Raw genomic sequence first — 25,849 nt, 5'->3', positions numbered from 1 at the left:
TTCGAATTATATGATTATTAAATAATTTTTAAAAATTTATTATTTTTATTTTATGTGTATGCGTGTATTGCCTGCATGTAGGTAAGTGCACCCATGTCGTGCAATGCCGGCGGAGGTCAGAAGAGACTGTCAGATCCCCTGGGACTGGGGTTACAGACAGTTGTTAGCTGCCATGTGGGTGTTGGGATTCAAACCCCGGTCTTCTGCAAGAACAACCAGTGTTCTTAACTGCTGAGCCATCTCTCCAGCCCTTGGAAGAATCCTGTTTTCTATATGCAGGAGCTATGTGAATTCAGATTCTTCTAGATTCACTGTCCTTACACAAATTCATTGACCTTACTTCCAAAGCTCATTTACGGCTATCAACAAAACGCTTCAAACAAAACAGCAGGAAACAACAAGTACAAACAAAAAGAGACAATGTGGTTCTTCCCACGGGTGTACTAATCCACCTGAGAAGCGGGATCTTAAATTTTTATGCCCATAGAGATTCCTTCAAATTAAAGTACAGGTTTAAAGCTGTCAAATGACCTCACACATATCCTTCAAAAAACAATAAAGAAAGCAATAATGCAACCGTGTACGCGGTCCAAAACTTTAATCTTTTTAAAAGGATGCTTAAAATTACTTTCTTTCCTCCCAAAGTGACAGCTTCTTATTATCTTTTGAAATGTCATTTGGTGACTCAAAAAGAAAACAACTGTAATTTAAACAGCAAGAAATGAGAGGGAATAAAGTCAGAATGCAGCCTGCAGTTGGAAGTTACAAAGCTGTCATTTCACTATTCAGGCAATATCCTTTCTGTGGGTGAAATGCCCAGATTTCTGAATGCCATTTGCCTGAGGTTGGCTCCAATCTTGACCTGCCCCTGACACCAGAGCCAAGGCATGCATCCCACCATGACCAGCCATCCTCTGAAGCACAGTGAACTGCATTGTGTCAGCCTGCCTCTTGACCTTTCTCCTAGGCCTTTCCATGTTGAGTATGGTCAGAGGCTCTTCAGGGAAAAGCCTACCAGGCATTCCTGACTTCTGGGTAAGTTTCCTGTGGCAGTCCTACCAAATGTCTGTAAGTGTTATGGCTAAAAACAACTTCTGGGAGTCAGAAGTACAAATCAAAGTCTAAACTGAAGCTGTTGGTAAGGCTGGTTCCATCCGTAGAGCCCCAGGAAGAATCAGTTTTCTTATTTTCTACAACTTCCCAGGGCTACTGCAGCCTATGCTTGTGGGTCCCTCCTAGCATCTGCTTCCACTGTCACATCTTCCCTCACTCTGAATCTCATAAGGACCTCTGTGATCATACGAGGCCATCCAGAAAATCCAGCACGTGTTCCCATCCCATCCCATGATGCTTTACTATACACCCCAAATCACTTTTCCCATGAAAGACGCCATTCATGAGGAAGATGAAGACATTGACAGCTTTGGGGAAGGGGAGGCTGCTTCTGCCTATCCCAACTTCTCTCCTGCTGTAGCCCAATCAGAAAGCTGGAGCCTCCATCTCTAAATCTACCGCCTTCCCCTGCACTCCTTCTGCCCCAACTGCACTACAACCCACACTGTCTCTGCCCTGGACAACTGTGTGCTCCTCCCATCTGGTCTCCCCACACTCCTGCCCTACAACAGTCCACCCTCCATGGACTGCCAGATAATCTCCTTAAAATATGAAGCTGATAATGTTACTTTCCCCTCTAAAACACACCAGTGGGACCCTAACACAATGAAATCCAGAAAGTCCTTTGTCCTCTGGCCTTTTCTCACCTTGCGCAAATAACGAAGCAGGAAATGTACAACATTTTTTCCTCCACAACATGTCTCTCTGTCCTTTACTATAACTTCTAAGGCCTTACAGGCTGAGCATGCACCCCAGACAGCCCATCATACCAGGGTAATGTGGTCTAGCTGCTCCTTCTAGGTCTCCAAGTTCAGCTCTCGCTCCAGGGGCCAAAGACAGCAATTTGCCACATAATTCTAAACCTAAATCCCTTCAAGAGCATTTTAACCATATAGTACCTGCTAAAACCACAAAAAATATCAAAATATGCAAGAAGTAAAAGTAAGGAGTTGGAGAAGAAAGGAAGAAGTAGTCCACAGTGTAATACATTCACCTTTCATAGCAGCAGACAAAAAGTAATACCTTAGGTTGATGAGTATCTAAAAATAGGATAGAGATAAATTATTAAATGTTATAAGAACTAAAAACAGAAATTCAAGAGCCTTTGAAGAGGGCTGGGAAAGAGACTTGCTATTCATTTTGTGCCATTATGAGCTCTGAAGTCTTAGACCATGTAGGAAAACATATCAGAGTAACCATGAATTTCACCCAACACATTTACACTAACTTCATACATGCAAGCATTCACCTTTATGTATATTGGTCATCAGTTCTTTCACCTTTTATAACATTCTTTTACTCTGGCATGCCAACTGCTCTTTGGAATTTGCTCAACAGAAACTGTCTTACTAAGGATTTTTTGCTGATAAATCAAGGGTCTGACATGATCCAGCTAGCAGTCTTTCTTTTTAAAACTGCTCCTGGCGGGGGGGTGGGGAGTGGCTTCCTGTTTAAGAGCATGTATGCTCTTCCAGATTACCTAAATTCACTTCCTAGCAACCATGACAGGTGACTCACAGCTGCCTGTGACTCCAGTTCCAGGGAATCCAATGTCATCTTCTGGCCTCTGTACACACACACACACACACACACACACACACACACACAGAGTAAATTTTAAAATTCCTTTTAAATCCCAGCACTAGGGAGGCAGAGGCAAGTAGATCTCTGTGAGTTGGAGATCAGTCTGGTCTACATAAGAAGCTCCAGGCCAGGCAAGACTACATAGTGAGACCCTGTCTTCAAAACAACAACAATGGAGCTGGAGAGATGGCTCAGCAGTTAAGAACGTGGTTGTTCTCACAGAAGACCGGGGTTCGAATCCCAGCACCCACACAGCAGCCAACAAATGTCTGAAACTCCAGTTCCAGGGGATCCAACAGCCTCTTCTGTCCTCCGCAGGCATTGCATGACACGGGTCCACTTATCTACGTACAGGCAATACATGTATACACATAAAATATTTTTAAAATATCAACAATAAAACCTGCACCTTAGCTTCTATTTTTCAAAAACTCTTTTCTCCTTGAATCCCTTTATACCAACCACCCCTGAGCCAGCTACTCTTCTCTCTCTCCCCTCCTCTCTCCCTCCTATTCCTCCTTCCCTCCTTTATGTGATGTTTATATGTTCATGTGGGTGTATGCATGGATACATGGAGTGTATGTGTGCATGGTGTGGAAGCCATAGGTCAACATCAAGTGTCTGCCTCAATGATTTCCACTTATTATCTCCACCTTATTTTTTGAGACAAGGTCTGTCACTGAACCTGGAGCTCAGTGATTTAGCAAAGCTGTCTGGTCGATGATGATCCACCTGTCTCTGTCTCCCAAGTCCTGGGGCTACAGACATAAGCTGCCACAAAAAGATTTTTTTTAACCTGGATGCTGGGGATCCAAACTCAAGTTCTCTTGCTTGCACAACAGACACTTTACTGACTGAGCATCTTCCCAACCCCCTCTTTTCATTTTTAAATATGTGCCCACACTTTGTCATTCCTATTCTTTGTCTAACATGCCCAATTTCAGAAGGCAGCCACTCCACAAATACAACCAACACTGGAAATGATGAAGGACCCTTAACTTGACAGCACATATCCATATTTTAGCTCTTCTGATTAGCACCAATCACCTCTTTCTGAATGGTATTTCATAGAACTTTAGAACCATGAAGGGCTGTAGAGAATTAATTCCCTCACATCAAAATGAACTGACATATAACAATTAAAATCAATGGATCCCACAGAAATTCAAAGCCTTTTCCACAACCTCCATGCATGGTTCCAAAACACACTAAAGTTTGAGATCCTAAAATATAACTCAACCTTCTTATCTTTAAAATTAGGAAATTTAAATCCAGATAAGTTACTTACTCAAAATTGAAAACCTACTATACAGGCAACTAATTAATCTCCTCATAGTCTGATCTCCCTTTTAAATAAATCTGAGGGACAAAAAATGCAAAAATTAGTAGAAAAAAATTACCTGAAAATAATAAATGCCCTATAATAAAAAAAACGCTCATGGCCAACACTACACTGAATAGTGAAAAACTAAAAGCTTTTTCTTTAAAACAATGAAGAAAACAAAGGTGCTGGCTTTTGCCACTTCCATTTATCATTGCAATGGAAGTCTCACCCAGAGCAGTTAAGCAAGAAAATAAAGGCATCCAATTTTGAAAGGAAAATATAAAAGCATCATTGTTCATACACAACATACCATTATAGATAGAAAACCCTAGGAAAATCCAGAGCTAATTAATTCAGCAGCATACAAAATCAACACTCAGAAACTAATTTGAGGGACTAGGTGTATAGTTTGGTACAGAGTGCTTGCATAGCATGTATGAGATGCTTGATTCACGCTCCAGCACCATAAAATAATTTATTTCAATACACTAACAACAAATGATCTGAAAATGGAATTAAGCAAACAATCCCATTTATACAAAAATACTTAGGAACAGGGCTGAAGCTATCGCTCAATGGTAAACAGCACGACTGCTCTTGCAGAAGACCCAGGTTCAATCCCCAGCACCCACATGACAACTAACAACCATTTATAATTCCAGTCCAAGAGATCTGATACCCTCTTCTGGCTGCCACGGACACCGCACAACATGGGCACGCTCACATACATGCAGGCAAAACACTCATACACATAAAATAAAAATACTTTTTTTAAGTTTAAAACATACATAGGAGTAAACTGAGCCAAAGATGCAAAAGACATTTCTTAAAACCACAAAATTCACTGAGAGAAATCTAAAAACACAAATAAATGGAAAGGCATCAGGGGTTCATGGGTTAAAGGACTCAACCAAAAAACTGCATTATCGCTCAAAGCAACACACAGATTCAGTATAATTTCAAAAGCCCAGAGGTACAAAAACCCATCCTAAAATGTATAGTGGAATCTCAAAGGACCCCAAACAACCAAGCCCATCTTGAAAAAGAACAGAGGGCTTTGAGTGTTGCTCATTGTGCTTAGCATGCATGAGGCCCTGAGTTCAATTACCCAAAAGGAGAGAGATCTCACACTTACTGACTTAACTTAAGACTATTAAAAAACTATGATAATTAAAAGAGTGTAGTACTCTTGAAAAGATAATCGAAGACATAAAGCTAGAGGGGAGGTGTCGAGATGAGGATGAATCTGAGAGGAGATGGGAGGGGTTCTGAATATGATCAAAATACATTGCATGAAATTCTCAAAGAATCAATAAAATATTATTTTAACATGGTACTGACATAAAAACATATAGACCGATGGAATAGAGTAGGAAGTCATGTGTGTATATACACATGCATATATATATACATACATATATGTACATATATACACACACATACGTATGTACACACATATATATGTAAACACACATATATATGTATACACACACACACATCTCCAAATGGTCTTCAACAAGGATACCAAGACCATTCAAAGGAGAAATGATAGTCTTTTTTAATAAATGGTAGTGGGAAAATTGAATATTTACATCCCCTACACTATGTTCAAAAATTAAATCAAAATGTATCAAAGGCCTAAACAACAAAACCTTTAGATGAGAAATGAAATCTGGAGAAAAATGTAGGCGGAAGCTTCATAACACGGGACTTGGCAATGATTTCCTGAGTACGGCACCAAAAGCCCAGGTCAAAAGAGAAAAGTGATAAACCAGACCTCATGAAATCTTCAAACTTTCATGGGGTTTGTTATTGTTATTTTGAGACAGGGTCTCCCTGTAGCCCCAGCTGGCCTGGAACTCACTATGTAGACCAGGCTGGCCTCACTCTCATAGAGATCTGCTTGGGTCTGCTTCCTGAGTGCTGAGATCGAAGGTGAGCGCCACCACTCAAAAACTACCAGCCTAACAGTACACGCCCACAATTCCAGGGATTGCAAGTTCAAGACCAACCTGGGTTACAGAGTGAGTTTAAGGTCAACTGGGCAACGCTGTAAGATCCTGTCTCAAAATAAAGAGTAGAGAGCTGGTAGAACCTTTGTCTGGCGTGCTCAAGGTTCAAACCCCAGTAAGGAAGGTGTGGGAGGAATAGCCGTAAAATGTACAGAATGAAAGACCCCATATAGACCAGGAGAAAATATCTGCAAGTCCTATATCTGATAAATGACTAAGGATTGATACCCAGAACATACAAAGAATTTCTACAACTCACAATAAAAAACAAACAACATAGGAAAAGGATCAAATAGATAATTTCTTCAGAGAAAATATACATATCACCAACAAGCACATGAAAGGATGTTCAACCTCAGTAACATGCAAGTGTTCTAAATCAAAGTCACAGTGACATACCATTTCACATTTACTAGAATGGTCAATATTTAAAACAATTGGCGGGATCAAGTGTTAGCAAAGTATGTGAAAGCCTTTATATTACCAGTGAGAATGTAAAATGGGGCCACTGCTACATAAAATTATGCAGTGATTCTCTGATGATTCAAAAGATCAAAAACAGAATTATCATCTAATACAGCAACTTTTTCTAGGTACATATTCAAAAGAACAAAGAGCAGAGACTCGGATTGCATACCCACATTTATAACAGCCCTGCTTGTAGTAGCCAGAATATGAAAATAACCCAGGTGTCCATCCACAGATGAATGAATAAATGAAATGTGGTACAGATGTGCACTAGAATATAATTCAGCTTTAAAAGGGAAGGCAAGTCTCATACTGTACACCACCACTTAAGCGGTCAATTCAGAGACAGAAAATACAACACTGCTTGCCCAGAGGCTGAGGAGAGGGAGGGATGAGAAGTTTAGTGTTTAATGGAACCGGGTGTGGTGGAGGCTGTACAGCAGTACAAACGCCCTCATTGCTACAAAAGTGCAACTTCCTGGCTTAGCATAGTTAGTTTAATACTGTTTTTTTTGTTTGTTTTAACTCTCAATGAGATCATTTTAATCATGCAAAAACTAAAGTACTAACCCTTCTTTCTCTCAAATATTGTTCTTGTTTGTTTTATTTATTTAATTGAAAGTCAGCTCCTAGCACAGTGTCTCCAAATACTCCTTTGAGTACATTTCCTTTGAGGTCTTTAAAGAACCTCAGCTTGTACCCACTTCTCTGTGATCCTCCCCTGCCCAGGAAACCCAGAGTTTGCCATACAATCTATTTCCTTTTACGATGATGTAAGAGCCCCACCCCAAAATTCTGTGAGGACTCCAGTCACCACTATGAAGTTCCCCTTCTTTGACCCCTGCTATCAAGAAGTAAGAAAGTACCCTTTTTCTTGGAAATAAAAACTAGTATCTCCACTCCTAACACAGCAATTCTCTTTCTCTCCCTCTCTCTTTACTCTCTCTCTCTCTCTCTCTCTCTCTCTCTCTCTCTCATACACACACACACACACACACTACCCCCTTGCTTAGTGCACTGTTTGCTGAATTAAGAAGAATCAAAACTCTTCCTGTGTTAAGAAGGTAATAAAGGAGTTTGGACAAGAAATTGACCCACAAAATCATTTCTGGATGGGTAAAAACATCCCTTAACACGTCACAATGTCAATAAATACATTCAGGTGATGCTTTTTTCTATTGTTACAATTTTAAAACCCCACTTTAATTGCATGGTCTAGGACTTTGAAAAAGGAAAATGAAAAAAAAATAATTAAAATGTGAATTATCATATATGAGCCAGTTGTCTATTATATTTTTTCATTTTTAAAAGCATTATTCAATTCCTACAGGAAAAAGAATTCTAGAAACTGTAGCTTCTTATGTTTTCAAGCCGCTAGTGAAAGCAATGTTTCAAACTTATTAATTTTCCTAAGTTATGTGTCTAAACCCACAGACATAAAGAGTACTTCCTGGCATCGAACTATAACAGTTAACAGCTTAATTTATTTAGTGACCACATCACTATGATTAGAGGGGAAAGTCACTCTGAGATGATGGGAAGCTCTTGAAGGTTGGGAGCTGAGGTAATATAATCCAAATAGGAATTTAGCAGGATTATTTTGCCTGATGTGTGCAAAAATGACAAGTGTGGGAGGAGAGAGAGGAAGAACAGAAAAAAAGAGATGGCAAGACAACGCAAGCAACAAGTGATGGATGGTGCACTAGACTGGCCTCACACAGCAGTGGGGAAGTGGTCAGCCTCCGGAGCACTGATGAAACGAAAAGGTGACTCAACGGTTTGCAATGAATGCCTTAGGAGAAAGAAATGGGAAAGGTTCTTAGCTCGAGCAACTAACTCAAAGATGGTGTTGCCATTACCCACGTGGGAAGAATGTAGGAGGGACAGGTTGAGGTAGATGTGAGAATTAGGAGTCCCATTTTGGGTGGGATAAGCTTGAGTTGCCTGCTACACATCCAAGTGGAGAAGAAGGGATAACAGCTGCAGGGTAAGTCTGAAAAGCTAGGGAAAGACTACTACACCTTCTAGGAAAGGCCCAAGACTCTCAGATGTTATACAACAACTATCTCATGCCAATGAGCTGCGTGAGTTCGTAAACTTATAGCACATTAGAGAGTAAAAGCATCTCGGGGGAATCCAAGAACTTTGTAAAGCTAAAATGAATAGAAGATTTTAAAATCTGATGGCAGTTATGAAAAAAGATTCATTTTATTTAAAAAAAAAACAGAAGGCAGGTTTAAGGGTAATTATGAAGACTGTGGGACGGGGTAAGACAGTTTATAAATACTCTATTTGGGTAACAATGCTAAATGCTTCAGTAGGTTTTAAAAGGATTAATTCTCCCTAATAAAAGAATAAATAAGATGAAAATATAAAGTTATAAAGAAAAAGAATAATAACTAACCATTTCTGAGAACTATTTTACACAGCATTACAAAACCAAAACCAGCCAAACATGGTTCTATCTGCCTTTAATCCCAGCATGTGGGAGGCAGAGGCAGGCAGATCTCTGTGAGATTGAGGCCAGCCTCGTCTACATAGTGAGTTCTAAGCTGGGAGTGGGGGAGACCACAGGAAGACTCTATTTCACAAAAAAACAACAGTAAGATGACATTATTTCACTATCTCATTGGTTTAGAAGGGAACAAGTGATGGTGCCTCTGCAGCCCAACAGGGATAAATACTCCTAACAGCAGTCTGAACATTCTGCAGAAATGAAAGGGCATTACGTCACACAGGACAGCCTCCAGTAATTAGCAAAGTAATTAGTGTGTGAGTTCACTACAAGGCCATCATTTATAAGCAGAGGGGAATCATGTGCCAGCTCTCCTAGTGAAAAAGCTCACTGAGATTTTACCTCCTGGTCATGGCCTGCTCAATGGTATCTCAATGTACAAATAAAAACAAACCATATCTGCTCTTTCTATCCTGCTGATTCTTTTCCAGTTGGGAGATAATAAACATCCTATTTGTCAGGGTTTCAAAGGCACATGAAAGTTTTTCTTGGGTTTGTCTTTGTCTAGAGAATTGAAGAGAAAGAAGAAAGGTAGGTGGATGTCTAATTGGAGCACTTCTTTGGGAAATTATTGTAAGAATGTATGCTATTTAGAACACAAGTATTTGGGGCTACACAATACCCTCAAGGGTAGAAAAGTGTTCACCTTGGGCTGGGGATAGAGCTCAGTAATAGAGCACTTGCCTGGAAAGTAGGCCTTGGGTTTCAGTCCCATACTGCCAGTCGGGGAGAGCAAGATGCTGACCATTCCAGCCATACTAATAATGCACACAACCTAGAACAACTGGCCTGACCTATCAGGGTTTAGTTTCTTCATGCAGCACATGGAACGAATAATCATCTCAGCAGTTTCACTATGAGGACCATGTAGAGTTATAGGTATGATGGGACCTCATTAGAACAGTTCAGGTCCAATATAAAAGCTATATATTATATTGGCTGTTACCAAAACATTGGAGCATTGAGCTGCAAGTTGATTTAATGCATTCTACTTCACTGAGAAAGCAAAGACCTGAGAAACACTCAAGCATGGGTTGATTTACATTTTTAGTTGAGCCCATCTGCTTTTATGTGTATCCGCAGACCTGTGGACAAAACATAGCACAAAACACCCAAATAAGTGACCCACACTACAACTTGATAGAGCAAAGTTCTAAACTGCCACACTAAAGGGAAGGCAACTCAGCCACAGACCCTGGAATTCAGCAGGTATTCAAAAACTTGAAATTGATTTCTCCACATTTCCTGAGTATTCTTTTTCTGTTCTAATTTATTTGCTTTTTCTTTCCGGCGCTGCTAAAGGTCAAACCCAGAGCCTTGAAAATAACTAGGGAAGCTCTCTACAGGTGAGCTTCACCTCCAGGCACCCCCACCACCACCAGCAGAGTATTTTTTCCTATGATCTACCTCTATCTACCTGTGCTTACATCTGACTTCTAAATGTAATATTTAGTCACAAGGAAGGCAGAAGGAGGAAGTCCAGGAGGGAGTAACCACCTGATCACCACTATTTAGAATTTAAAACTTGGCAGGACAGTTTCCCCAAAAGAATACTGCTATGCAGATAAGCAAGAGGTGAGTGTCCCCAACTGTGTAATTATAGATTTAAACCAAGAACACATGCAGTCACTGGCCTATTCACTCTTCTGTTCACCAGTCTATTTGAACTTAACTAGTCTATAATTAGTGCCTGTCATGCAGAGGAAATCTGCTTGAATTTTCAACCTTCTCATCTTTAAATGTGAGAAAAACATTTAGTGCTCAGGTGGATCTTGTTAAAAAAAAAAATAAGTGCATGTCACAAAAGAATTGAAAGTGAAACTTAATTCATTAATCTGTAATGGTCCAGCCAAGGAAATGAACTTCTGTCCTCTCTTTAGCCAAAGAAGATATCGACATAACAAAACTCTGAAAAACGGACCTAAATCACAGCTGCTCCAGAATGGGTTCCCAAGGATGGAAACTTTTTTTTTTTTTTGAGAAGAAAGTATTTTATTTAGGGTATATAAATTATGTCACATTCAACTCTTATTTTAAAATCATCATCAAAAATTTTCTTGGCAAAATAATTGCAGTAATGATATTATCACAAGAACCTATTTTTTGTAAATTTTTAACTGATTTTTTTGTGTATTTCATACAGAATATGCCAAACAACCTTATTCATCTTTATACCTGCATCCCAAATGTCACCCTTCCATACCCCCTACTGGAGCCCATATACTCTATCATCCCTGTTATTGTGCACTGTGTTATCAGTGCCATTACCCAATGTTAGTCCATCCATTGAACCTAGTCAGTCTATCTAGAGTTCCTTGTTTTAGGAAGATAAGTTCTTCCTCATCTGGCAGCAATCAGGTGCCAACATTCCTTTAGATAAGATTGGAGTCTGCTGGTCGTTTTCCCATTTCCATGCTGGGTTACTGTCTGGGAGTCTCTTGGGCCACCCTGGCCAATAACTCAAAGGAAGGTATCTCCTGTTTGGCATTGTGTCTTGTTATGTACCTTTAGCTATACACATGGACTCTTAAATAATTATAGTGATCACTTTAATCTTTGGTTATACTTTCCTTTTAAATTTTTTTATCATTTTTATGTGTATGCATGTATTGCCTGCATGTAGGTAAGTGAACCCATGTCATGAAATGCCTGTAGAGGACAGAAGAGGCTGTAGGATCCCCTGGAACTGAAATTAGGGACAGTTGTTAGCTGCCATGTGGGTGCTGGGATGTGAACTTGGGTCTTCTGCAAGAACAACCAGTGTTCTTACCCACCAAGCCATCACTTCATCCCCGAGAAATAGTTTTTAAATGTTCAATATATTTGCCTACCAGGGAATACAAATTAAAACTATCTTCCCTTTTGGGTGTTTAAGGACATACAATTGACCAGATAAACTGATTTGTTTTTACTCTTGAGGTCGTTAGAGGATTTGTTCCTCAGGGGTCCCATGGGCTTGGGAGGAGCCCCTGGCTCCTTTCTTTTACCAGTTCCATCTACGTGAAGATAAGTCAAAGGTCCTGCTCGACCATTGTTGGCTTCTCTTGGAAGCATGGAGGAAATGATTCCTCTGTGTTGACCCTCCTCTTTATAGACTGGACACTGGTTGGAAACTTTTTAAATCTGCTATGAATGAACATGATTCTTTTTCACTGATCATTATTCCAAATAATATGATAACTGGGTCTATCCTTTTTACAACAGAATTCCTATTACTAAACATAATTGAATTTGTACTAAACTTACCTAAATTCTAAACACAAAGATTCCCTGTAGCAGCCAAATTCACTCGGTGGGCTTTGGCTGAATGAACTGTGCCAAGGTTCATAAAGGACATCTGGATTAATTGTGAGCTGAGTATTTTGTATGAATAAAATCTTGCAATTCTCTACATTCTTGAAAAGAAAAAATATTTTTATTCTGAAAACTCAAACCTTATAAGCAATGAATTATTTGGGTCTTAGACATGAGATCATCTAAAGCAAGTAGAAACGGAACAGAATTTGGCCTTCAAAGCCTCAGAACACATTATTGACAGATACGTTCTTTCCCTGGAGCATAAGGGTTTTTTTCCAAAACTAGCTCCATAGTTTGGACAGATATGGATGGACTCATGCATACAGAATTCCCTCATACATGGACTGACCTTTGATCAAAGAGACCTGGAAAAAATGCCAAAAAAGGAAAGGGACCAGCAGCTGTGTGGAATAAGGAGAAATGCAGAGATTTAAACCCTCTGCTCTGCTCCATGAAAACGTATCTAGCTGAAATTATGCTTGTTGAATGTGGATAAAAGGAGTCATGTGATGAAATAAGTGTTCCAGTAAGATTAATCTGTCAGCAGTGGGGCTGATGGATTGACAGAGAGTGAGACAAGAGGCTATGACAAGAACACAATGCAGAGAGCGGGGAGGCGGCGGGGGGGAGCAGCATCAAGACTTAATAAGTAACTATTTATAGGTAGGAGATGAGGAGAGAAGAGTCAAAAATGATTCCCCAGGTTCACTCTGCCGTGGCTGGGAGGCAGCAGCACCACTGAGAGAAATGAGGGCACGAAGGAGAGCTCTTCTTGAGTCACTTTTACACTGGCTGAAGCCACCAAACCTAGGAAATGCCACCAGGCAAAGGTTCCTGGGTTAACTTCTAACAGGCAGAAAAGAGAGTGTCAGGAGCCACTCTGTTAGCTAACCCTGAGAAATGAAGGCATAAGAACACCAGAAGTTATACAATTAGCAAGACAGAGACACTGACACCTGACTGCCAACAGTATGGCTCAGGTGTGGGCTGTTCAAATCAATCCCAGGGTAAAATTATCAAAAACAGCCTAGACATGATGGAAGGAAAGAATCAAAGGCAAGGGACCAAACTTAAATGCCCACAGAGGACAAAAACAGAAGAAAAAATGAAGGGTATGTATAAGGCAGGAGGGTGTCTTAGTCTATTTTCTGTCACTGTAACTGAATACTACAGATTAGATAACTTAGAAAGAACACAAGTTCCTTTAACTCAGGGTTCTGGAGGATGCAAAGCCCCTGAATGTGGCACTGAAATGTGGAGAAGGCTGTCTCACTGCATCCTGACATGGATGAGGGCATCATATGGCAAAGCAAATGTGCTAGATGAAGTCTCTCTTGCTCTTTGGATAGAGCCACTAAAGCCTCACGACTTCCTCTAATCCTGATCACCTCCCAAGGACTCCACAGACACATCCCATTAATGTATGAATTTGAGGATGACATTTCCAACCCAAATAGGGAACCAGAGTATAAGGAATGAGATTGAGGTGTGGGGCACTGCAACAAACAGCATATGTGTGCCCCCTTTATTTGAAGAGGAAATACTTCTTAGCAATAGGTGGGTTAGTCGACCCAAGTCCAGGCCCACTCTGCCTTTCAAAGGAGATCACTGAACCCACCATTCCCTACCATGTTATGCTACTTTGTCTTCTTCAAGCATCTCTTGATGCCTAATTAATGGGGTGGTGGTGCTGGTGAATCCTCTGTGAACCACAGAACTGGCACTCAATGAGCACCATGCTCAACTCCTGACACCACCCCTAGAACTTAATTGGTGACATGGAATAAATCAAAACCCTGTGTCTGTGCCTACTCTTTATAACCTGCCACCCCTCCTCTCCTGCCACTCCCTATCTCTCTCTATCAAGGACTCTGCAAAGAAGAGAGCTGGGTTCCAATCTTGCTCAGTTTGCTGCTTATCAGCTGTTAGTTCTTTTTGAATATACTAAGGATAAGTCAACCATTGTAGCTATAAATTTTGATCACAGGATTTCTAGAGCATTAAGGAGGGCTTTTTCCTCTCTAAATTCTCCCTCCTTCCCTCCCTGCCCTGCTCTCCACTTGAGAACAGAACTTGTAGTTTCCATTTTTTTTTTAATGTCAATTTCAGGCCAGCTGCAGTGGTACACACCTTTAATCTCAGCATGCAGGAGGCAGAAGGAGGCAGATTTCAAGGAGTTCAAGGCCAGCCAGGGCTACATAAGACCCTGTCTCAAAACAACAACAAAAGCCAATTTCACCAGGACTTTTAAAATATTTTGTTTATTATTTTTATGTGTATGAGTGTATTGCCTGCATGTAGGTAAGTGCACCCATGTTATACAATGCCCGCGAGGACAGAAGAGGCCATCGGAGCCCCTGGAACTGAAGTTACGGACAGTTGCTAGCTACCATGTGGGTGCTGGGATTCAAACCCGGGTCTTCTGCAAGAACAGCCAGTGTTCTTAACCAGTGAGCCATCTCTCCAGCCCTTACCAGGACTTTCAAAATCGACTACAGATGTAGTTTCTTTGAAACATCCCACACTTTGACTCCCTCTCCTCACACTCAGCACACCCGACAGTGCTACCAAGCAGGCAGTCCAGTTCTTCTGGAGCCACTTCCTGATTTGCTGCCCCTGTACATTTCCTTCACTCTGCTTCTTGCACAGATATATCTACTAATGGCTCTTTAGGGCCAGCACAGTTCTTTCTTCCTCTCTCTGATTTCTCTAGCTAAGGTTTTTTTCCTCCTCTAGGTGTCCAGCGCCTTCTGTTCTGACAGCTAGTAACTGAACAGACATGACCCACACAGCATAGCTGCCTTGATTCTCACACCCCACCAGAAACAAAACTAGAGACTAAGTGCTGTTCTTCGTTGTTTTCCCCAGAGCCTAGCATAATGCCTGGTTCAAAAGAGGTGTTCAGTCACTGTCCGATGGATCAACAAACCTGAACACCTGAAAGATATCAATCTGATTTACTGGAAACTATGAGTGAATGTACACATCTGGCTCTGCCATTGAGCCCCTGACCCAAACAGTGACAGAAACTACCACCAGGTCAGCTCCTGATTGGACCACTAATGGTGGGCAACAGTGACGGAGATCAACTAAGAGTTGTGAACACAGTAATCCCCCCATCCTCAGAAGATACAATTCCAAGACTCTGGTGGATACCTGAGACCACAGATACTAACAAACTTTATATATGCCCAATTTTTTCTAAACACACGTATCTATGATGAAGTTTAATTTATAAATAGTAGTAGCATAATAAAATAGAACAGGAATAGAATAGGAAAAGTGATAAGAATGTTATCTCTTCCCCTCTCTCTTGTCTCTCAAAGATCTTACTGTACTGCACTCATTCTCCACTAACCCACAAGGGACCACAGGTAACTGAAAGGTCTAAAAGAAAAAACTGCAAATGCGGAGGAGCTACTGAATAGGTATTTTTGCTAATTTAAATAGTGCAAGCATGTTTAGTGACTTAGACTATGCCAAAAACTCAAGACTAAAATTACTTCTCCTACTGATCTAGTCCAGTACCAAAAGTACTTTAGAGTAACTTAAAGCTCTTCTTTAATTTCAGGGTGATTACAACCTTAAATGTAATGGAAATCACTATACTCATTCTAATATATTGGTTTCAATCAGGAAGTCATTCAAAAGAGACAATATTCCAGGCCCTACAAGTGACACCTTTGCAAATCTGAATTCTCTAGACCACAATTTTGCAATGACGGCTTAGTAACTTCTGGAAGATTTGGGAAGGCTGTTGAGGCCAATATAAGAGTTTGTATTGCAATATAACCTATGAATTGGCTGCTCCCCAACACTGAGGAAGGGCTCTGGGACACTCAGACCTGCCAATCAAACTTCCATAGCATGGTGAGGAAGAAGCAAGGATGTGTCTACATCCTCGGGCTTTACAAATGGATCTTTAGCTAAAACTTGGGCTTGTGAAAGAAACTTCCAAAAGAGATTCCTTTTTCCCATGTTCCACAATGAGACTTGATTGATTTATTCATTGATTGATTCATTGATTGATAAATAAAGGTCATAAAAACATATATTCTGGGGGCTGGAGAGATTGCTCCGTGGTAAGAACACTGGCTGTTCTTGCAGAAGACTCGGGTTCAAATCCCAGCAACCACATGGCAGCTAACAACTGTCCGTAACTCCAGTTCCAGGGGATCCAACAGCATCTTCTGTCCTCCGTGGGCATTGTATGACATGGGTGCACTTACCTACATGCAGACAATGCATGCACACACATAAAATAAAAATAATAAATAAAATATTTTTAAAAAAAACATACATTCCAGAATTCTATAAAAAGTGTGACATCTTGGAAGAGAAACACCTGGGACTCCGTCTCATGCTGTTCTTTCTGTTGTCCCACACCAAGTAAAACAGAGCAGTCGGCTTCTGGACAAGCAAAAGCCTCCTTATTCTAAAGCAGAAAACAAAAGCATAATCACTGTGGTCTGTAGAAGAGGAAGTGCCAGGCTTAAGCACAGGCTGCACTAAGAGAACACAGCTTCCACTTTGACAGAGCAACCCGCGCTTCTGCAAAATAGCCAACCTACAATCTGCCCAGATGAGGGGATCCTGCCCCAATGAGGGGATCTATCAGGAAGCGACACACCAACTTACGGGACACTGGGGGCAGGGGGAGCGGTATACAAGGCTTGCACTTCCCAGCAATAAACGAGTCTGCAGCACCTCGCCTAGTGCCTGCTCTCACCCAACTCCCGGAGTCTGTGTGTTGATTCCACACCACTCACCCCCACCTTGGCCAGAACCCTCATTCCCTGCAATCCCTCGTGGGCTGGACCTGCGAGGAAACCTGCAACAGTGGTCCAAATTCACTTACAGCTGGGGTGTAACTCAGTTGTAGGGTATATATTTAGCACACCTGAGATTCTTGATTCAACCCCTAGCACCAAAAAAGAAATAACTAAATTCACTAAACTCCTTTCTCTCTTCAACTTGGGGTTGTAGAGAATAAATAAAGAGTAGCCTGTTTACCCAAAAGTTAGTCCATGACAAGAGGTAATTTTGTTTGGATGACTCCATTGATATCTGTCCAAAGTCTGGGTCACCTTCCCCCTAGACCCTAGGCTGTGCCAGTAGACCTCTTCCATTCTTTCCTAATCAGAAGGGAAAATAATCTTGAGGGATCAGGATAAAAGACAAGTAAATTTTGAAGAAAGGAATTTTTAGGAAAAAGTTCCTGAACTTTCCTAGGAACAGAATTGACAGAATTATCTCAAAAATGACTGAATGAATGAATCCCAAGTATTTCTCTTGCTGTTTAAATGTACTGTCCATTTTATTAGCATATTGAACTGATAATTAAGATACTGTTGATGTGTACTAATCATAGAATACCACAGAGACTCATAAAGACTATACACATGAGAAAGGTAAGTCTTGATAACAAAGAGACCCAAGAAGAAGTAAGGCTCTTCCTCCATCCTCAGTCTCACACAACACTCAACACAACACTGTTGGTGCGAGTTGTCTAGGGCTTCTTCCCCACACACCAAGCAATTTGCAGATTCTCCATCACACACAAGCTACATGCCTTCTAATTCAATTTAGCTCTGACACTATCCATTTGGAGATGGTGTCAGATCCCACAGGTTGAAGGCTGAGTCCCACAAGACTCTAGATGCCAGTCACAAGCCCCAAGTTGGAGCCTGTGCTGATGGCAGGCAGGCTATAAATCAGCCTACTCATCACTTCTCCTTGGGGCTGATTAATTTGCTAAGAGCAGCTCACTGAACTCAGGGGAGTTGTTTATGGTCGCTACGAAGGACATTTTAGAAGACACAGATGAGCAGCCAGGTAAAAGACATGAACAGGGGAGTTATGGGGGAAAAGGTGTGAGCTTCCGGGACCTGTCCAGGTGCTTCATTCTCCAGGAATTGCCACATGTTCAGTTATCTGAAAGCTTCCAGAATCCAATCCTTTTGGATCTTCATGGAAGTTTCTTAAGTATGATTTGGTCACATCACTAGCCATTGGTGGTCAACTAACTCTTCGGCCCCTTTCCTGAAGGGTAAGGATAAAAGTGCCAACCCTCCAACCATGACTCGGTGATTAGACTCCCATCCAAAAGCTACATAGAGAGTCCCAATCATCAGTCATCACATTACTGTGCAAAAGATCATCTCATCACCCTGACAATTCCAAGGTTTTAGGACCTATGTGACACAAACACAGATTTCACAAACACAGATTTCACAGTATCATGCTCAGAAAATTGTAAGCAATCCATTCTGGCCCTAGTACTGCTGCTTTATGGTACCACCTAAATCCTAGGTAAAGGAAATTGTTATTTAAAAAGTCATCAGACAATAAGACTGCCTATAACGAAATCTGAATTTCAGAAAGCACCAAAAGTCAAAGACCTTAACTATCTAGATCTGAGGTGTCTATGGATTCTCTGCCTACTCTGGACTATCTTGATTTATACCTTATGCCCTCTCATTAAGTATGCCTACTTCTCTCAAAAACGGAACTGTTTAGACAACTGCTCATACAACATCACTAATTGGAAATTAAAGAGATTCCTAAGCATTCCATGACAAAGAAATGCTAAAAGTTTTCAAGACTAGTGATATACACAGAGATGGACTACACAATCAGCTTTCAAACTCCCTAATTAAGAAAGAGTTCATCAACGTTTCAATTTTCACAGCTGCTGAGTATCAAGGGCTCATCTCCACGAAGCATTATGAAACTTCTTCAGACACGAATGTGCAGTTTGGCCTTGCAACCTAGATTTGGGGACTTCCCTCTCCAAATTACCCCCCATCTTAGAGATCCTGGAGAAAGGCACAGTGATTCAGCATTTCTAAGGCATTCATTAAAATGTGCTTCAATTGCAATGAATCAGCGGAGGGAGAAAAAGGCGAAAGTACATAGATATTAAAATCAAAACTTCTTTTTAAAAAGCAGTGATAATGAAATTCTATATTTTCTCTCTCAGCAAAGCCTTTGTAAAGCAACCAAATTGACACAAGTTTCTTATCACTGCTATTAAGTAAGTCATCCTAAGACCAACAGAAAACATATGTAACACTTCTCATCAACTAGTTCAAGACAGGCTTAAAGACAGAACTGAAAGAGAACCACAGACCACAGAAGGAAGTCTCAGGGCACCCACCAAATCAGAACAGCACTATTAATATCTGTCCCGGGGTACTTGCCGGAATCCTGTTTGTGTCATTTCTGTGTTTCCTGGGAAAGAAATCATGTCTTCCTTATCCTTAAAACCCTTATCTCTTAACTGTGAACTCTTAGCATACAGCTTTATACATGAAAAATACAGAACAGATGCTTGTTGAGTTAAACTAATAAGAAAAAAAAGAAAAGAAAAAGGCTTTCTAATATCATTTCTATCTAAACATTCTTTTTAAAAGTAGAAAAGCAGCCCTGCTACTAGGGTGGGGTAGGAGTCAAAAGGCTGAATCATCCCAACAGCAACTAAGTGTTCCCTGGTGAGAAAGCAATCCTCAAATGGTAGGTAAAAGTTTAACAGGCCTTATTATCTGTAGTTTGATATACTGCAGTGAAACCATGCCCCACAAACAAGGCTATTTTAAAGGTAGCCTATAAGGCAAGCATTAGTCCTAGATTCCAACACCTGAATTAGAAAGAAGTTCCCCTGACATTCTTCCACATCTCAGTTGAGGAGGGCTTGGGCATTCTTGAAAGTAGGCAACTCTGGTCTTCCTCCAGCACCCTGTACAAAGTCTCCAGACTTTGAGAAGTAACCACTTAGCACAGGGTCTTCCCACTTGACATAGGTATCATTCATAAGCTATAAAATGGTCCTCAAAGCATGTTATCAAGAGAGCCTTGGGTGTCTCTGCCAAAAAACAACACCCACTCCTTCTATCCGTAAGGCATGGGGTGTTAGTAGGCCCACTAAATTACACAGAAACTTCTGAGGAAACGGCCTGGCAGAGGAGAAATGCATCATCTCAGCCAAGGTGGGCAGCAGCCCCTTCAAAATGACATGGAATGAGGTTAACAAAGTTATTCAACATAAAGGAAACTTTTTCTCAGAGATCTCACATTGTTTAAAAAAATGTAGTAAAAATGTAACTGTTCAAACCTCTTGAATTTTATAATAGTTGCTTTACAACTTTTCAAAAAGTCACCCAAAGGCCTTACGTTCCTATCTCCCCATTTATAACATGGGGATAAATACTATTGCATTTACCTTTGTTTTGGAAAACTAACAAAACAATGATGCAAACCACAGCAGCTTTTCTTAAATAATAGATGTTTAGATAGTTACTGCTCTTGCCAACTGACAGGGACAATTCAGAACGAAATATTTAAACTGCAGGCTCTGTTTCTGCTTCTGATAAAGAACAGAGGCTCTGATTATCCACTATGTAGACCTGCTTGGGATCCAAAATATCAATGCTCAAACAATAGGAAGGAGGGAAGGGGGATCCCTTAAATTCTTTGGACTTTAAATACCTTTGTCTTCATTTGAATATCTTTTTCAAACTCAGTGCCACTTTCTGAACCAACCTAAAAGTAAAGTAAATGTTCGCCATGAAAACAGATTGTCTTGAAGGATCATGTCAATCAAAATTAGTCTCACTTTATGCAAATCATTTCTTCTATTCCTTATACTCTTGAAATGCCGAACTCCTTTCTTACTGGACATATCACAGGAATGTTTTTTCCCTGCTGCCCAATTAAAGAAAGGAAGGACAAGTTATAAATGCAAAGGTTGCTGGGAAAACTGTAGCCACACTGTCTCCAGAGCAGTCCTCTGTATGAGACTGAAAGAAGCTTTTATCTCATAGGAGGTAGTCTCCTCCACCTTAATACAAAGGCTCCCAGAAACAAGTCAGGACCACAAACACATTCACTCCATGGTTCAGTGCCAAGGCACCTGAAAGACACAGGGACTGAGTTTCTCACAGAGGCATCTCAAAGTACCCAGTTTCAGTCTAGACAAAGTGAATCAAACAGCAAACCTTATCCCAGTAGATTCCAAGTTAATTCCCTCCAGTTCTTCCTCTATCATCATATTAATTGCTTTCTTAATAAAATGCTGCTGTAAAATTTGTGAAATCAGATTCTGGCAGAAAATCAAATCCAAGAGGAACTCTTCATGGCTGCAACTTTAGCAGGCCCAGCTCCTGCCTACCTTATTGTGTTTCTGCTGGTGTCTTGCCTTTGTGTCAAGAACATGATAGGGGCTTTCGGAGTCCTGGTTGATGTAATATACAAGTCTTGAAGGCAGTGTGATTTCCTTCTGCATTGCATTGTTGTAGCTGATATTACTGCTGATGTTCTGTCGCAACATACTGTCTTCATCTGCCAGAACTCCCAGGTTTTTTTCTGCAGTTTCATTCCAATGTGGATCTGGAGGGGTGGGAGGGGGACAGAAAGCACAAATATACACAAACACACACATATACACCCCATAAATAGCTGTGTTCTAAAATGCATTTTTCCATTAATTACGTTAACAAAGTTTCCAATTTATAAGGAGGTTAGAGGTGGAGATACAGAAAAGCAATTGTACCAATGGGATGGCCTGCATAGGTTAGTGGCCAGGAGGGCTTATACAATCATGTACCACAGTCATGTATACATTTTCTGTGTAGTCTCAAATCTGTATGCCTTAAGTATGAGGGGGAAGGGTCAGAAAGGACTTAGAAAAAAGTCAGGAAATGGGCAAGCTCCAGGGCCCTGAGCCTCATCCTCACTCCCCAGGATTCAGAAGCTGCACTGTACTCAACAGCATCTCACCTGAGAGCTAAGAACACTTCTAACAGAGTTTGGGTGCTGAATTCGTGGACATGGAAATGTGAATTGATTATCTTAACAATGTGCACGATTCCCTTTTCTTTTAACTTTGAGATGAGCAAAAACTGTCCTGCCATAGACGCTGGCAGCTTTCCAGTCTCTTTTTCTTTTACTGCCAGGGCCAGCTTTCTGCTTTCAGTGACTTCTAATCACCAGTGTATTCAATATTGTATTATTCTGACTGCTCATTATAACGACAAGCATTTTGCAAAAACACAGCCAAAGGTCATGCACAACGTATGTCTTGGAGACTTTAATTCTTTGGTGCCCAAAGTATGCTTCCCTCACCTTAATTCCAACTGCAGGGACTAAACCTGCTGGGAAATTTCAGGAAACAAACATTTGCCACTATTCTACACCCTCCCCGCATTCATATGAAGGCTCCGCCACGCTAGAAGCAACTTGCTCCTTCGCTGCATTTCCCAGCCACTGGAAGTTACATAGAGATCGCTAAGGGGCCCAGGAACCACCAAATTACCTCCAGGTGGAACCCACAGTCACTGGAATGGGTTTCTAGTGAATGCAACGGACTTCCAAAAGTGAACTAGAGTGAATGGGGGTTTGGGACCAAGAAGGGTTGGAGAGGCCGACAGGCAGGCACGCAAAGGCCAGGCAGGGGACCCACACGGCACACGCACCTGCATGCCCTTCGCCTTCCTCCTCAGGGCCCCACGGGGATGGCAATGCAAAGGGCACCGGGCCATACCCACCGCTGGGCGCAGCGGCCCCTCGGGGGCCGGGCCGGGACGAGGCGGCGAGCGCAGGCAGCAGAAGGACGAGGAGCAGGCGGCAGGGCGGCGCGTAGGGCCGCGGGAGGCGCCTGCAAGGCTGCAGCCCGTCGTGGGCGGCCGCCGGGACCTGCTGCCGGGCGGCTTCATGGCTCATCGCTCCCGGGCGCCACTCCGAGTGACCCGCGAGAGCGCCGGGCTGGGCTGCAGGGCGGCTGCGGGCGGAGCCGGTCACGCCGGCTGGGCGCGCATGCTGCGGCCGCAGGCAGAGGACAGGGGCTCGGGGGCTCAGGGCTGGTGGCGCGCCCTTCTCGGTTCTCCTCTCGGCCCTTCCTGGAGCGGCCCGCAGAGGAGGGGGGGAGAGGGTCCCGCCGCTCCGCCAACTTGGAGCCTCCCCAGCGGCTGCACCTTCCCAGTGGCGGGCGCGGCCGCTCCAGCGACTGCAGGGGTTGCTGCCGGGCCTGAGGATGCTGAGGAGGCGCGCGGAAGCTGGCGGCGCGGGCGCGAGACGCGGGGATGCGCTTCTCGGCGTGCACCCCACCCTCTGGGCGCGCGCCCGAGCGGGGTTTCGGGTACCGATGCTGATGCTGATGCAGTTGCTGATGCTGTGGCCCGACTCGGGCCCGCACTGCGCATGCTCTACTGTGGACGCCCCCGGGAGGCGGGGGGAGGTGCAGAGTGATGCAGCATCCCAGGCAGCAAAAAGTGATGGTGCCACCTCCAAAGATGGGACACAGGGGAGCAAGAAGCTGGCAGTCAGTGATAAGCCCTAAGGGAAGACAGAAGAGTGCAGGGGCTTCCTGGCGGGAGGTAGGCCTGATCTGGAGAAAACAAAGCGCCTAGGGAAGCGACCCAGACCTCAGTGCCCCTTCTCTGCCCTCCCTCTCCAGCGCAAGGAAAACTGAGACCACGCATTTTCTTTCTTAATCCTTTATTTCCTCCAAGTAAACATAAAGGACTGCAGTCAAGGAGGTAAAAATAGCTCTGCTCCTCAGAGCAAGTCGGCAGCGAGTGGGATGATGGTGGAAGCACGTTGGTAGTTGAAGGCTGGCGTCTATGGGCGCCAAGCCGCTGAGATCCTCTTCCAGGGGCCTGGGTCCTCCCTGCTTGTGCCCAGGGGCTTTGAAGATAGCTGATGAAGCTGAAAGATGATCATTCCTAAATTCAGAAAGTGTGATGGTAAGGAGAAATAGGAGACTAGAAACAGATTGTGGCAGCTCTCTTGGGAAATCCATCCTTTGTCAACCACGGGGGTGGGCAGGCATTTCTGAGAACACATTTCTATTTTTTCGATCCAGTCCTGTCTTATGCAGAGAAAATGGGTATTTTCTCTTGCTGTTGTTAAAAGAAAGAAAGTAAATCCAGTTCCCTGATTTAGGTGAGTTAGCCACTTCTGGCGGTTCCAATTTAGAGTTTGAGATACATTTCTACCACCAGATTCTGGTAACTCGAACATTAATTTATTCACTCTCCCAATGATGGTCGGAGTAATAACAGTAGTGTCTTACTCCGTTACTTGTATTTAAAATAGAAATAAGAATATCCAGTGCGAGAAGGACAGGAAGGGACAAAGAAGTCTGTGCTTAAAAGAAAGAGGTGGGGCTTACAGCACCATCACCATGTCAAGACCATGTTAGCCATCCTCTCAGCCCCCACTTCACCAAAAGAAATGAGGGAGGAAGAGATTCAAAAACAGACTCACAAACACAGACCTAAGATTGCAGAGATGTTAGGGGTGTTAGATATTAATTGTACCTCTTTGTTTCCAAATTCAAGCTTGGGTGTTTGTTCACACATCAATTTCTAACTGATGCTACCTCCTCCTAGGAGGGCAGCACCAGTATTTTCTTTTCACTCACATTGCACCCCAAGGTCCTAACATGATACTGAAGGCCCAGGGAAATCTCTTGGAAAATATGTGTTCAATAAGTAAACTACTGGGCGGTGCAGATAAACGGGGGTCCCTGGCCAGGCAGCTGGTGAGCACTCTGGTTTCCCTACAGAGATCTCCCTCCAGATGAGCACGTCTTGGTTTGGTTTATATTTTGTATGTTGTATATTCTGAAAAAAAAGACCTGGGAGAATGGCAACCAAAAAATAAGATAGACAAGGAACTGAAGGGAGAAGGGAATGAAAAGAGAAAGATGCCCAGACACAGGTTACTTCAAAGGCATCTCTTGCAATTGAGGGACAATCTCCCAAAGTCTGCTCCCTAAATAAACCTACCAGCCAAGCCTGGCCAACTGATTAGCACCATTTATAAGCCACCAAAGGAGAATCCTGCCTTACATACTCTAAGCGACATTAGTATACAGAACTTTAATGTTTACAGATATTGTTGGAGGCAAGACATTGCTTAAGTAAATGAGACAGAAAAAAGAGTCAACCACCTAGAAAAGTTTATTGAAATTTGGTCTTTAACCTCCATTTTTAAGGGAAGGTTAAAAACAGAATCATTCATTGGCCAGTTCCTTAGATTTACTGATATTCTTGTTTTACTGTAACAGAGTTTACTTCAAAATAGTCCCATCTTTGCCCTCATGATATTACTTTCTGGCTTGTTATCTAATGCTTTGCTCTGCGTATGCAAATCAGATTTCCCTTCCGAAACATACTAAGAACACACAATGGGGATGTAGCACTCAGCTAGCATGTACAAGGCCCTGGGAATTCCATTTCCAGCACTGAAAAAAAAAAAGAACAAAACTGTGTCATGGTAGCAACATGAGATATTCAGCAGGCTGGGGTGCAGTGAAGAAAATGAGAACCCAGAAGCTGAGAACCAGGCTGCTTCAAAGGTTACAATCTGTGCTTCACACAGTGATTACAAAGGTGCACTGGTCCCCAAGGCCACAAACAGACCACTGGAGTGATCTGGTCAAATATCAGACATGGAAAACTGCAGCTGTAAGGGTCCACAGGGAAAAATCATATCATGCAATACAGACACAAGGAAGGGTGCATGAAAGCAACA

The 25,849-nt window shown here is 42.3% G+C and overlaps 1 protein-coding gene across 1 annotated transcript in view; it reads right to left on the bottom strand.

Annotated features, from left to right (window-relative positions):
• Adam23 (ADAM metallopeptidase domain 23) overlaps positions 1 to 23,437 on the bottom strand; it is a 164,652-nt gene extending 141,215 nt beyond the window's left edge. The window contains 3 exon segments of the mRNA XM_008846181.3: positions 21,483 to 21,700; positions 22,858 to 22,950; positions 22,953 to 23,437. Coding sequence (XP_008844403.1) covers positions 21,483 to 21,700; positions 22,858 to 22,950; positions 22,953 to 23,025 — 384 coding nt within the window. The 5' untranslated portion in view covers positions 23,026 to 23,437.
• Positions 23,438 to 25,849: the final 2,412 nt, after the last annotated feature.

The sequence above is a fragment of the Nannospalax galili genome, unplaced genomic scaffold (assembly GCF_000622305.1).
Source record: "Nannospalax galili isolate Female #2095 unplaced genomic scaffold, S.galili_v1.0 scaffold281, whole genome shotgun sequence".
NCBI lineage: Eukaryota > Metazoa > Chordata > Mammalia > Rodentia > Spalacidae > Nannospalax > Nannospalax galili.
The sequence above is the reverse complement of the archived record's forward strand: the minus strand, read 5'-3'. Positions and strand labels throughout refer to the sequence as shown.